This window comes from Peromyscus eremicus, chromosome 19 (genome assembly GCF_949786415.1).
Source record: "Peromyscus eremicus chromosome 19, PerEre_H2_v1, whole genome shotgun sequence".
Lineage (NCBI taxonomy): Eukaryota > Metazoa > Chordata > Mammalia > Rodentia > Cricetidae > Peromyscus > Peromyscus eremicus.
The window spans coordinates 50,405,804-50,420,263 of record NC_081435.1 but is presented as its reverse complement, the minus strand read 5'-3'; the positions used below and the strand labels follow the sequence as shown (position 1 = coordinate 50,420,263).

Sequence of the window (14,460 nt, the reverse complement as noted above, 5' to 3'; positions counted from 1 at the left end):
GGGGAACGGTATGAGCTTTTGAAATCTCAAAGCCCATCCCAAGTGACATACCTCCTCCAACAAGGCCACATCTCCTAACCCTTCCTCAATGTTCCACCAACTGTGGACCAACCATTCAAACATATGAGCCTCTGAGGCTGTTCTTATCCAAACCTCCACAGAAGCCTATAGAAAAGCTTCTCCAGTCTTGCTGGCTGTAGCCATCTCTCTGATGTACCCACTAATTTATTTTAAACTTGCCTTGGTTTGTGATTTTTTTTGTTCTGTAAGACTGTAAATTTTATGAAATTGCTTCCATGTTGGATCATGGAATTTGGGGTAATCTAAATCTGTGTTCACAGTTACCCAAAAGGACTCCAGAAATATCTCTTATTTCCTTCAAGGTGAGAGCTATTTTTTTTTTGCATCAACAAATTATGATTACTAAAAGTATTTATTTACCTTAACCATCTGCCTCCAAGATAAAGAATTCCTAATAAAGATGAAATTTATTTAACATTTTATTGAACGAAACATTTATGATTACAATCACACTGAATATTATCAAACACAAAATTAAGATAACAATTTTTAACACTATCGTCAAATAACTGAAATAAAATCCTTCCATCACAGGTTGGAGAAATTCTTTAATATCCTATCTTCCACTCTATGAACCACCGAAGACTTCATTTGTTGCTAGGAATCTGAAGCACCAACTGAGAAAATTTTACTTGATTGCAGGATCCACTATGGAAAAGGATGATGTATGCGTGACCCATACAAAATTCAACAAGGACCATGATGCAGATAATCAAATTTATCTTTAGCAGATCTGGAAATAAAGAAGTCAGAAGGAAAATACAGAGTTGAGCTACCATTTTCAGTTAACACTTGTAGATTTTGTTGCATTCATTGCTTTACAACAAGGAGGCTCTGGCATGTATTGACACAGAGATGCTGCCACCTACCAGCAGCTACAGCTCACCAATTCTCCACCCTCGCACGTGTCCTATCTCTCATGTTGGAGTTCTTGACTTTTCCTAAAAGCCCAGTCCTGACTCTGCCTTGCAACTATCTTCAATCCAAAAGAGAAGAGGACTAGAAATTGTCTTAGTTCTCCTCTAGAAGCTGAATACATTTTGGAGATAAACTACACAGAAATGTTTATGGAAGGAAACACTTGGGAGAGAGAAAATGTGGAGTGAGGTAGGAATACAGCTGAATTAAAGTTTTAAAAAATGTATGAATTTATTACCATTCATTAAGCAATTTTTTACATGCTCCTTATATGATAAAAGAATGTGATTCAGAATGATATGGCAGGGAGGAAGGAGAGAGGAAGTGCTACCAGACTGCCCTGGTCCTTAGGAACGTTAGGAAGCTGTCCCCAAGTTCAGTAGACAAAGTGGATCACCAGAGACATCCCTCCTTAGTACTAAATTCAATTGTGATGGATTTCAGAGTTCTATACTTGAATATTCTGCTCATACAGCAGGATCATTATTATTCAGCATCTGCATTTGGAATTATGTTATCTTGTTTACCAGTATGCTGTTAGCAGCTCATCAATAATTCATTTAAATTAACCAGTGGATACATTTGCAGAGTATTCTTCAGAGTCACACTGAAGGGTCAAATAAAAAAGCAAGTTTTGCAAATGAGAAATTAAAGGAAGGGTGCAAGTGAGTTCCTATGGTCTTAGGAATAACAGAGTTTACTGTCTGTATGTTATATCTGGGTTATCAGAAACAGGGTTTTCTATCATGTCCTTACAGTTTCCTCATTACTTAGGAAAAGCCAATATTTAATCATGTGTTCTTACATCATGGCATTGCAGAAAACACATTCATTGCTATAAGTATGTCCATTAGTTCCACAAACTGGATTCTTCTCCCTGGTACACTTATTTGGGACTTTTCTGTACATTTCACAGTCAGGCTGTCAGAGATAAAGAGACAATACAAGATTTATCATATACTGATCTTTGTGGGGAAAAAAAGACACACAACAGAATAGTTTAAATATAAACACTGAGGTGCCTAAACTTAAATATGTTATACATATACAATTACATTTATTTATTTTGTGTTATGTGTGCGTGTGTGCTCACAGGTGTGTGTGTGTGTGTGTGTGTGTGTGTGTGTGTGTGTGTGTGTTCGTGCATGCATATCTACATGCATGCCATGACATTAATGTAGAGATCAGAGGACAACTTGCTGGTATCAGTCTCTCTTTCTACCATATAGGCCCTGGAGATTGAACTCAGGAAATGGGGCTTGGAGGCAGGCACCTTTATTCACTAAACAATCTTGCTGACCCAAATACATTATATTATTGATATATTTTTTATAAACTTGATTTTTATTTTTACTTTTTATGGGATTCATTCTTTATTTACAAATAAATGAAGAAATATCTTTTAGAAAGAAATGTAAACTCTGAGATAAGAAAAGCTATATAAAGACGTGATTCTTGGCTCCACAGTGACTTGTGTGAGGGAGGGTCATGTCACTGTTTCTTTAAACAATAAAGCTGGGCATGGTGGAACACACCTGTAATCCCACAAGTTAGAGGCCAGCCTGCTCTACATAGTGAGATTCAGGTTAGCCAGAGCTATATAACAAGACTGTTTGAAACAGAAAAGCAAAACAAAACATACAATGATTTTGTTTAAAAAACAAATCACATGATTTCTTCATGGTGGCCCATGTGAATGACTAAGACCACTTTCACTAAACAGTCTCTGGTCAAATGTGTGAGGTGACCAGGTGACAGCCCTCGCTCTCTAGAGCAAAGGCCTCAGTATGCGTCCAGAGTGTCTGCGCGAGGGATGGAGAGGCCCCGATCTTTAAGGGCCTGAACCTTCAGCTCCTCTCCCTCCCATCTGGCCTGCAGTTTTACCCGCTGTTCTTCTAGGATTTCATCGATAGATACCTGCTGGAGGGGCAGGTCACTCTCCTTTTCCAAGTCTGTTTCTCCTAGTAGGACCACATTTTCTCCTCTGACTACAAAAATCCCTCGAGGAATATCACCATTCTTTTTGCCCACATGGATGCACTCCACAGTCTGATGCAGGACCGATGCAGCAAACTGATCAATGCTTCTTTAAAAAAAACCTTTAAGTCCTTCCACATCAAAGTAGGACCAAGTGCTCTTTGTCCATGTCCTCAATGAGCCTGGCAGTGTCGGGCATATAGTGCCGGGCATTTTGAGCTCAGGCAAGGCTGCACTGGATAGCCATGGTCGGCGAGGGCATCCAGTTGCACATTGGTGGGACACAGACAGGGTAAACCTGATTTTTTTAAAAAGCCGTGCATTTGGATATCTGAATTTTAGAATAGAGTTTTCCTGTCTCTACTTCTCTTCACATTTATGTCAAATCTCTCATTATTTTAAGTCATGAGAGATCATAAAACTTATTTACCTTTTAGTCTCTTGCCCTTCTGAACCATTCACGACAGACATATACACTCATATATATGAGCCTTTGTATAGATGTGTAAGATCTTATACAGACATAGATAATGAAAGTATTGGTGATTTGCAGAAATAGACAATAGTTTTTTTTTCTGGTGAATTTGCCTTTCAACTTCTTTGTAACTTTTATCTATTCAGTTGTTTAGGACTATAGTTCTTCCTCACATCTATATAACATAATAGTGTTAATATTTGAAAAATTATGATTAATCCACCCTTAAATATATCATTCAATTACTTTCAATCTTCTTTCCTTGCTAGAATAAACAAGTCTACTTTAAATATCTTTTTAAATATGTTAGATACTTGTATACAATAAGGATTTGGTTCATTAATGGAATTTTTGGATAATAGGATATTTTATCGTGTCTATAATGCTAAACAATGCAAAGTGTTGGCAAGACTTTTATTATGTATGCATATGTGTATATGTATGTGTATGCATATGTGCCTGGGTGTATATATGTTCACCACACATGTGCAAGAGCCCACGAAATTCAGAAGAGGCAGTTGATCTCATGGAATCAGAGTTACAGATAGTTTTGAGTTGTCAAGTAGGTGCTGGGCACCAAATATGGTTCCTCTGCAAGAGTAGTAAGTGCTCTTAACCTCTGAGTCATCTCTCCAGCTTCTGGCAAGACTCATTCTTGTCTTCGTGTAATGACAACGACATATCAAAGTTGAACGAGAGAACTCATTAGGAGGAAAAGGGTCCCAAGAGCAAGCAAAAGAATCAGAGACACCCCCACTTCCATTGTGAGGAGTTCCACAAAATGCTAAGTTAGCAAGCATAATATATATGCAGAGGACCTAGAGCAGACCCATGCAAGGTCCATGATTTTCATTTCAGTCCCTGTGAGCCCCTATGAGCCCTGTTTAGTTGATTCTATGGGCCAAGTTCTCATGGTGTCCTCAACACCTCTGGCTCCTACAAAATTGACAAATTAATCACTGTTAACTTACCTTATGACGGACTTCTGTTGAAAATGCACAAGTAGTTTCTGAAACCAGCAGATAAAAGAAAAGTCAAGAATAAGAAGAAGGGAAAAATACAGTACTTAGCAGAAGTAACCTGTACAAATTGCTTATTCATGATCTTCAAAGTAAGGTGAGGAATTGTGGTAGCAGTAAAATAATGTATTTGCAGAATGGTTTCAAATCTGAAAATGTTTGTTATTGTTTATTAATTTCTAAAACTTTCCTTTTAAAGATACCATAGTTTTCCTTTCTATGTAAAGTAGCCTAATCAGAGGGAAAATGCCTTGTAAGAAAGTCACTTAATTTGCTTTGCGTAAAAGACATGTAAAAAATTTGATTAATAATTATTAAGAGTTAGTATTTTGGATCTAAATCTTCCTCAATTCCTTTATTTATTCTGCAATTTAGGATGTGTCAGTGGAAGAATCAATGAGTTTTCTCTGTAAGCACAGAACTTGACTTACAGGACTCAGCTGACAAACAACAATGAAAATGTCAAGGAACACCAGATCTGGAAGACAACCATGTAGCTCACACATGACATTTAGCAATGCTGGAATGCGTCCTTCAAAATGGGATGAGTGTAAATATCTCTAACCAAAGATCAATAACACCAACGTAAAAATCCAAAGTATTATTTTTAAGATTTGCTTTTAAAGGAGGTCGTCTCTCTAACTGTCTTGTCCAAGTTGGCCTTGACCTCTGCTGGCAATTGTCTTTCCTTGTGCCTTTGAGTAACTGGCTTTATGGGCACACATGGATATGCTCAGCTTCTGCTACATATTCTAATTCAGGTTCTATGCTCCAGTCTTCTAAGGCAGAACAGGAGTAAAAGTGATTCATTGGCATAAGTTCTAAAGAAATTCGTAAGATAATGATTTTCCTTTCACCAGTTTGGTGCTTCTAACCCCAGTGTAAAAATCCATCTGTTCCTGAATTGCAATGGATGCTTCCAGCATTATATGCCTGGGAAGGGAGTAGCACAAAATTGACTTACCATAATAAAGAGGAAACACCAAGGCCAGAATGAAAACGATTTTGATCCATAATAAAGAGGAAGACATTTTATCAAGTCTGAGGAACAATCATTTAAGAGCATCTATAACACATTTCCAAAGGAAAGTTTCTTACAGACCAAGGAACCACTCCCCCTCACCCCCTCCACCCCCATCCCAGATTCCTAATATGGTTAACACGAATCTTCCTCCATTCCTTTACCAATCCTCAAAATCAATAAGACACGGGTAAGAGAAGTGCAGAGTCCCCCTGGAGACGTGAAATGCCCTCACGGAACCTATTCTCCCAGCCACCGGCTCAGCTAAGCAGAAGGCTTGCTGCACTTCAAGAAATACCCACATTGGAACCCCAGATTTTGAGAATTCTTTTAGAAAGAAAGACCTTGGAACTCTAGGCTCCTGGACAGTCTCCAGCCACCTCTCTGTCCCCTGCCTGGAACAGTAAAGACAGTGGAGAGACACCAACAGCTCTGGACAGTAATGTTTCACTTGTCTTCTCTTCTCAGCTGCTTCTCTCCAGCTGCAGTTCAGATTGTTTTTTCCCTTGAAAACCTTGTTCAGGAACGAGATCAAAAGCCCAGAGCAGATCAATCATAGCAGTAGGCTGTGTTCCTCCTGGAGGCGGCAAAATAGCTCATGAGATGCACCTCACTCGTTCTTAATAGTTCTCTCAGCAGAAAGTTAAGTACAACATGACCCAATGTGTCCAGGAATAATCATCCGCTGGAGACTTTTTACCAATGTCCATTTCCACAGCCCAAACAGAAAATCTGTTGTCTCTCTAAGAAGCCAGGGCTGTGGTATGCTTGAAAACGTCCCAGAAGAGTCGCCAAACACTCAGCATGAGGGAATCCTGGCTAGAGGATGAAGATAGGATAACAAGGTAGTGGCGGTGGGGAGGGGAGAGAGGGGGGATTGAGGCCACAGTGGGCAGTGTCCTAAGTTATAAAAGTTAATGATCTGATAAGTCCTCGAATTAAGTGGGAGGCACAGTGAGACATGAAGTTGGGATTCCGTGGAGTTCTTTACTGAAGTTTCTCACAGCCTGACATTGGGGAAAGTGTTGGCAGTTGAAATCCTTGAGTTCTAACCCTGTCTCTGGCCAAATGACCACTATGCCATATCCAAGCTTCACAATGGTTTCACTATGTAGCACAGGCTAGGCTAAATCCACAGTCCTTGCCTAATGACTACTGAGGTTACTGGCTTACAACACCATGGCCAACCCAGCCTTTACATGGATTGATTGGTAGAAGTCACTAAGAAAAGAAGCCAACGTGAGTCCCATGAGTACACACATATGTATCTGTTAATTAATTTAAAATTTTCATCGTGTGCACTCGCTGTATATGGGACTGTGTTGCATAGGATAGCTCTATAAAAATGTATTTTATCTCATACCTCTGGCCCTCCTTTCTCCTTCCCCTCCCATAAGTTCTTACTGTTCCCTTAGACAATTTCTCTTATAATTTCTCTATTTTTCTTAATTTACCTTTAAACAGAAATATAAATAAAATATAAAATGGTACAAAATAATGGAATATGATGCGATGTTTGCATAATACATCTATATATTGAGTAATTTTAAAATCAGTTAAACATATATTACCATACTTATAATGACTTTATGGTGAAAATCTTCAGAGTGCTCCTAGATTTTTGAAATACATAGTACCCAGCTGTCGTTTTTATAGTCCCCCCCCATACAATAACACAACAGCCCTTCCCAATCTTCACCAGAACTGAGCACTCATGATTGGATTCCTATTCTATCTGCTATATTTTCATTTTGATTTATGGCAACTGCATGCATTTGTGAGTAGATATATCCCCCAAAACTTAGAGGCTAAATCAATGGTTTAAACAGAAACCCTCACAGGGACAAGGGACAGATAGAATTTTCAGGCACTTATCCACTCTTCTAACATAGATTTACTCTGCTAACATAGAGTTACTCTGCTAACATAGAGTTACTAACTATGCATCTGTCTAACCAGCTTTGCTACCAGTCTGTGACATGTGCTTCCTTTTATTTTCAACTCTGACCCCAGGGAAGAAACCACCCCTAACATGGGAACACCATCATGTCTCTAGGACAAACAGGCCCTGGTACTTACCATATTCAAGAAAGAGCTACCTTAGACTAATTTTTATTAATGTTAAAAAATTTATGCTGAGGATGAGTGGAAAATTATGAGATCTCAGAGAACATAAGTGATCAGATAAAGGACCTATTTCTTATCCTTTTAGTTGGCAGCCTGAATCTCTTCAAATCGGTATTGTCCCATTTTTCTCAACCCGAACCTCCGTCCCTCTCTAACTAAAGCTTTTTGCCAGTGAGTTCATGCTATTTGCCTCTTTCTTTTCTACCTTGACTGAGATGAAGCTATGTCTCATACCATCATGATTCTCCAAGGTTCATGAGAAGCTAACCTGAGAGACCTCTCAGACTATTAACTGCTCAAAATCCCCCTCTGGTTGTTCTGAAACTTGAGAACGAAGAGAATCTAAGATGTCTCATTTATTTAAAAATTTCTCAAGTAATGTGATATTTGGGAATATCTCTAAGATAACGGGTACCAAAATATGTCTTTTTTTTTTGAGATAGGATTTCTCTGTGTAGCTTTGGAGCCTGTCCTGGAACTCATTCTGTAGCCCAGGCTGGCCTCGTATTCACAGAGATCTGCCTGCCTCTGCCTCCTGAGTGCTGGCATTAAAGGTGTGCACCACCACCACCCTGCCTTAAAATGTATCTTAAGAGGCTGGGCGGTGGTGGCGCATGCCTTTAATCCCAGCACTTGGGAGGCAGAGCCAGGCGGATCTCTGTGAGTTCGAGGCCAGCCTGGGCTACCAAGTGAGTTCCAGGAAAGGCGCAAAGCTACACAGAGAAACCCTGTCTCGAAAAACCAAAAAAAAAAAAATGTATCTTAAGTCATTATACACTCAAATGAAAAAAGAACCACTCTAATACGTTTAATAACACTTTATTTTAAAGTGTTTAACATTTTATTCAGCAAAATATTTAGATACTTAGAGCTTTAAATTGAATCAGGGCTTACATTACCGAACATAACTTTAGGCTAAGGGTTTTGTTGTTTGTGATCAAATTTCTCTGTAGCTCAAGCTCAGATTCCCATCAGTGAGTCTTGCCTCAGCCTCCCAAGTGTTAGGATTGTACGTGTAAGTATCACACCCCGCTTGGACATTGAGATTTCAAATTGTCATTTTATTAATGAACATAGAAAATAGAAATTCTGAAATTATAGATTCCTATTGTTGAGAGCAACCTTGAATGCACAGTATTTAATCCTCTGTCATATAGTGTGATTCATCTGGTCTTCTATGCATGGAAGTCTTTGACCAAGAAATTCTAATTTTAGAACTCACTGCAGAAAGGTACCATAATTATGGCCATTGGGTTGTTTAGCTCCAGAAAATGTCAGCATTTACCATAATGAGAAAATGAGAAAACAGTATCACTTTTCCTGGAGAATCAAAAGGAAAAAGGGAAAAAATCATTAAAAGTTAATCACACTTTTTGGATAATTTACATGCTTATATAAATATTTATAAGTGAGGATTTGAACTCGGGACAAGTTGGAGATTATGAGTTATTCTAAAAGTGGCTGTGTAGCTTGCTTCCTTGCTCCTTCATATGCCCTTTCGCTACTGTGGAGGTCCTTGACACCTCTCAGTCAAAAGCCACAGCAGATCCATGCAAGAAGAGCTCGAGAGAATTCCAGGTCTGCCAAGAGGCATGTATAACTTTGGAAGCAAACAGGCGAATATTTGAATTTTTCAAGAGGAGATACACCCACAAGGAAACAAAAAAAGAAGGCTGATAAGCCTTCAGACAGCATACACTTAGAACAAAGGACAGAGGGACAGGAGTTCAGCAAATTAAGTTAAATTAATCCATTTACACATCTGCAGAACACTTAGCACATATATGTTGACGGTTAACGAGGAATACTCTTAAGAGGAGCTAGAAGTACATTTCTTTGGCTTTTATAAAACATAGCTAACTTTGCTACATCCCATATGCCTAGATTACCAACAACATGAATCTTTAAATCACTGTGTAATGCTTTATTCATGACTGGAAGACCAAGTATTTACTGCTGCATTCTTACCTCAGTGCATTGCAGAAGATACATTTATTGCAATAAGTTTTCCCATTACTTGCACAGATTGGATAATACTCTTTGGTACACATGTCATGAAGAGTTGCATAGGGTTGACAGTCTATCTGTAAGAGAAATACAGTAAAAATTATTTAATAGTGAGCATTTGGTTACAATATTATTGAAATATGATATATCATACATTCAACAAGAGATAGCATAATGCATATTTAGGATCAAAAACAAATATCTACACACCCACTATCCTAACTAATAAAGTAGTCTCAATACTTTTGTAGAAGTCCTCCAAGGCATTCTATTCTTTTGGCAATATTATCAACGTTTAGAGAACACAGACTACTCAATTTCTAAAAACAAACTAGAACAGAAAAGTTAAAAAATTGATGTCAGGTAAATAAACATAAATGTATTGAGATATATAAAGCCAAACCTTAAGTTGTTGGTCTTTATTATGTTTTGAATTATATTAACATATGGTCATATACTGTAGATATTGAGATGAACCATATGTGCTTATTATCTGAACCGTAGAGCAGCTGAGTGGACATTTCTATAAAGGGATAGGTAGGAAAATCAGGCTTTGGGGAGCCAGTGGTCTTCGGTGCTGCTTTCCACTCTGCCATGACGTAGGAAAGCATCCAGATAATATGCAAATAAGGGAGTGTGGCTCGACCCTTCATTTTTGGACTTTGAAATTTGTATTTCCTATAAGGTTCACATACAAAGAAAAACCTTTTGTATTTTTTTCTATCTACAAATTTTAAAAATTATTCTCGGCCTAGGGAACCGTACAAATTTGGCCATTGGCCAGCTATGAAACTTAGTAAAGAAGTCTCAAATTTGTGACTACAGATATTTATTTATAAAGCAGGATAGTGAAAATCTGCAGCACACCATTCATTCTAATCATAACAAAGCATGAAAGAGAAGCCAGTGGGTCCAGTGTGGGTGTTCTACAGCACTGACACCTATTTTAATCATATTTTAGGTATATGGGTATTAAATATGTACACTATTATCACGAGTCCTTTAGTCATGCTAATATTATCCTTTGTCAAGACCTCAACAATAATATCAACTGATTTTTTTCTCTACAACCTGACAAGTTTTAAAATGACCAACTAAGTTTTACTAAAACTAAAAAGTTGGATGTTATTAAATCTTTGAGAAATGAAGTTCACTAATGTTTTTAAGTCATAAACTCGGCCATTGTGAAATTGCCATTTAAATGAAGAACCTTCCTGAAGAGTTCTGTTCTGTACTTACTAAAGCAGGGGTTTTCCAGTGCTCGCTCTCAGTTCCCACTTATTTAATGAAGTGCTGTCACCAGTGTGGGCGAAGGCAGCAGCTTCTCTCTGTGTTTGTATAATGTTGTGGCCACCCCCCTTCTCCAATGGCCTCCCCTTCTCAGGTTAGATCTTCATCACTCCCACCACCTTAACAAAAGCATGAAGTCAGATGTGTTGTTTACTATTCCATCTCTCTTCAAATTTTTGCTAATTAATATTCATATATTCACTACATTTACTTAGTTTATATAGCTTTAGAAATCTTGACAATTTTGTGTGGTGGAATGCTAGTTGTGTTTGTATATTATTTGTTTTTAACATAACCTTGTGACCTTTATATATGCTGACATTTAAAAGTAGAGTTTATTTCTACCATAATATGATATATTATGTATATATATATGTATACAGATACATCTATACACACACACACACACACACATATATATATATATAATAGAGGTCATTACTATTTATTCTCCTAAATATTGATAATTGGTATGCTACTTTATTTCTCTTTGTTAGGATGAACAATTTTACTCAGTTTTGTAAAGAGCATCAGTTTTGTAAAGAGCATCTCAGTTATGTAAAGAGCAGCTAATAATTGCCAATGGCTTTTCTAGATACATTTCTATACACATTATCACTTCAATCATACCTAGATCATACCAATGTGGTTTTATGCTGCTCACTTGCTTGTGTTACTTGACTTTGGTATAATAATACACGCATAAACAGTATTTTCTTTTTTACCTTTTGAAACTCTGTATACTTTAGACAGTCTTACTGAGATTCTAAAACTTGACAAACATTTAAAATTATATTTCAAATTCCAAGTAACTTACTTGCATTCCGAACGTGGAATATTTTGGGAAAGCGGTTTCTACAACAACAAAAACAGTTTTAAAAATAAGCACACCACAGACACAACAGTGGCAGAAGTGTGCCTCAGTGATCCAGTCCAGGAGCTCCCACCAATGGGATGAGAATTCTATGCTAGTAGCAAAAATCAAAATTCTCAAACGTATCTACATAATTAAGAAAAACAATTAGTAGCCAGGCACATGCAGCTCCGTGAAAAATTATTTATGTTTTCAATAACTTCTAGGGAAGTCTCCAACAAACGTGAAAATGCCAGCTTTTAAAAGATTTACAGCAGATACACCTAATTAGGGTAGAAGAAGATGCTGTACAAAGGGTGACTTCAGAACTCTGTCTTCTGTTATCAGGATATTTGTCAGTACTTAAAATCTACTTCATTATGAAATATTAATGATAGAGCGGTAGTATCACCCGAGGTGTCAAGTGCTCTTTCCTTATACATATCTTTGATTTCAGGGTTGGGAGCTGAAAGCAACAATTCAGAGTGGTGAAGCATACCAGACCTAGAAAAGAGGATTCCTTCCCTGCACTTTGCATTTAACAAGCAGGCTATAAAATCCCCCAAAAATATCAACTATAAAAAATCAGTCGAAAGTTCCTGAATTTAGTAATGTGCAAAGTACTAAATTCTACTGTACACAGTAAACCAGCATTCTGTCTCTCTTTCTCCACCATAGGAAAAAAGAAAGGCAGCTTTTCACATGGTATTTAGAAGGAATTTATAACCTGCTTTTTCTTATTTTACCAATTTAAGAAATAAAAAGGTGGCCGGGCAGTGGTGGTGCACGCCTTTAATCCCAGCACTTGGGAGGCAGAGGTAGGCGGATCTCTGTGAGTTTGAGGCCAGCCTGGGCTACAAAGTGAGTTCCAGGAAAGGTGCAAAGCAACACAGAGAAACCCTGTCTCAAAAAACAAAACAAACAAACAAACAAACAAACAAACAGAAAGAAACGAAAAGGCAATAAAACAACCATACAAACATTCTAGTCCTGTCTTCCTACAGCAGCACATCAGGCATTCTACCCAAGAGTGAAAACTTACCGGAATAAAGAGCAAAAGTCAAGGTGATGAAAACAGCTTTGGTCCATAGTGAAAATAACTCCATTTGACCAAATCTGCAGGAGGAATCATTCAGAATGTTTGTTAAGAGGAGTCTGGCTGCATTAAAAGTAGACATGATCCTTTGAAACTGGGTTTTGTTTAGACATTTAAGACAGTTATTTCAGAGAAGAGTATCTGAAACAATACTGACGTCGAGGTTGCACACTGGGCCTATCTTCCGCTGGAGCAAAACTGTGAGTGATGTACACTGTGCTCTCCTTCAAACACGACTAACGGCAGTGCTGGGTCCTGGGGCTCTCTTTCTCTGAATAGTGACAGCAGTGTAGTATACCAGGGCTGTCTTCCTCTATAATATCACAGCAATGCTTGTATTGTGGCCACCTTCCTGTTACCTCACCTCACCTACCTTATGCAGAAAGGTGGTGAATTTAAGTACAAACCTCCGGAGACGGCTCGCTTCTCACTCTTCTTCAATATAGCCTTCAAGCTAACTCTTGTTTCCGGGTCCTGGAGTGGAGAACTTGAAAAGGGTAAATGGTGGCCTGGGGCAGGTAAGACACCTAAGTATGCTGTTTGTTCCCTAGAGGCTGTAAAATAGGTCATGAGAGGTACCTACCAAATGCTTCCCAATACTGATAACTAGATCAGTATCTATATAGATCATCCCTCAGCAGGAGGTGTGGGGACAATTTGATCTCCTGTACCTAGAAATACGAAGAGAGAAGTCAGTGAGTGCAATTATTGATCCTAACATAGATAAGGAATATGAATACAATTTTTTTCATGCTAGAGAATAAAGTAGGAAAAAAAGAGAGCAAAATTTGAATTTAACAAGGCTTGATCTCCTTAATAGTTTTATAAACTAAATATATATTAGGATTTTTCCAGAGAAATGTTAAAGCCTATGGATTCAACACTCCAGGAACACTACAGTGAACTGATTGCTAATACATGTGTTCTGATGGTTGATGTGTTTATAAAGTGCAGATGAGGTACAGTCAGGTACGGAATTCCAGAAAACAGAATTCATGATAATTGCTACTATTCTATTGCCTGCTAAATAATGAATGAGTTAAAAAAATAATCAGAATTTAAATCATAAAATACCATGAGATGAATGACAAATCGAAACATCTTTCAACATGCAGCTAAAACATATTTCCAAGGCGATTTAGAGCTCTACAGGCCCAGAGTGGGGAAGAATGAAGTTCTGAAATCAATGAGATGAACTATATTAGATACTGAAATATGAGAAAATCCGATGCAACTATAACCTAATGAACAGAACAGAAAGACAATACATACACTTGTAGCATTAATCCGCTTAATCTTTGCCACTGTACCAAACGCTTGTTGTTCGAAAAGAGAAACAAATCTACAAACTTTAGTGAGTTTGACCACACAAAAGGAGCAATAACTGAAATTACTTCACTCAGAGAGAACAGAGGCTTTGTCGCCAGTCATACATGAAAGAGGAAGAAGGTCACAGGGTTGGACTGTGAGAGTTCAAACACTCCTACCATTCCTGGCTTGCTCTCTCTGTTTTGTGCTCACTGTGTGAGACGAGAGCTCTCAGCTCCTAGCTTCCAGCTCCATATCGGCTGTCCTCTGCCATGCTGTCCCTGTCAC

The 14,460-nt window shown here is 38.0% G+C and overlaps 1 protein-coding gene and 1 pseudogene across 1 annotated transcript; both read right to left on the bottom strand.

Annotated features, from left to right (window-relative positions):
- Positions 1 to 482: 482 nt before the first annotated feature.
- Positions 483 to 13,510, bottom strand: LOC131895859 (serine protease inhibitor Kazal-type 10-like). The gene is made up of 8 exons (XM_059246406.1): positions 13,238 to 13,510; positions 12,811 to 12,884; positions 11,733 to 11,770; positions 9,587 to 9,702; positions 5,435 to 5,511; positions 4,423 to 4,460; positions 1,805 to 1,920; positions 483 to 814 (listed from the first exon to the last, which is right to left on the bottom strand). Exons 1-8 carry the CDS (start codon positions 13,432 to 13,434, stop codon positions 769 to 771), a joined length of 702 nt encoding a protein of 233 aa, XP_059102389.1. The 5' UTR covers positions 13,435 to 13,510; the 3' UTR covers positions 483 to 768.
- LOC131896102 (U6 snRNA-associated Sm-like protein LSm1) lies at positions 1,927 to 3,434 on the bottom strand (annotated as a pseudogene).
- Positions 13,511 to 14,460: the final 950 nt, after the last annotated feature.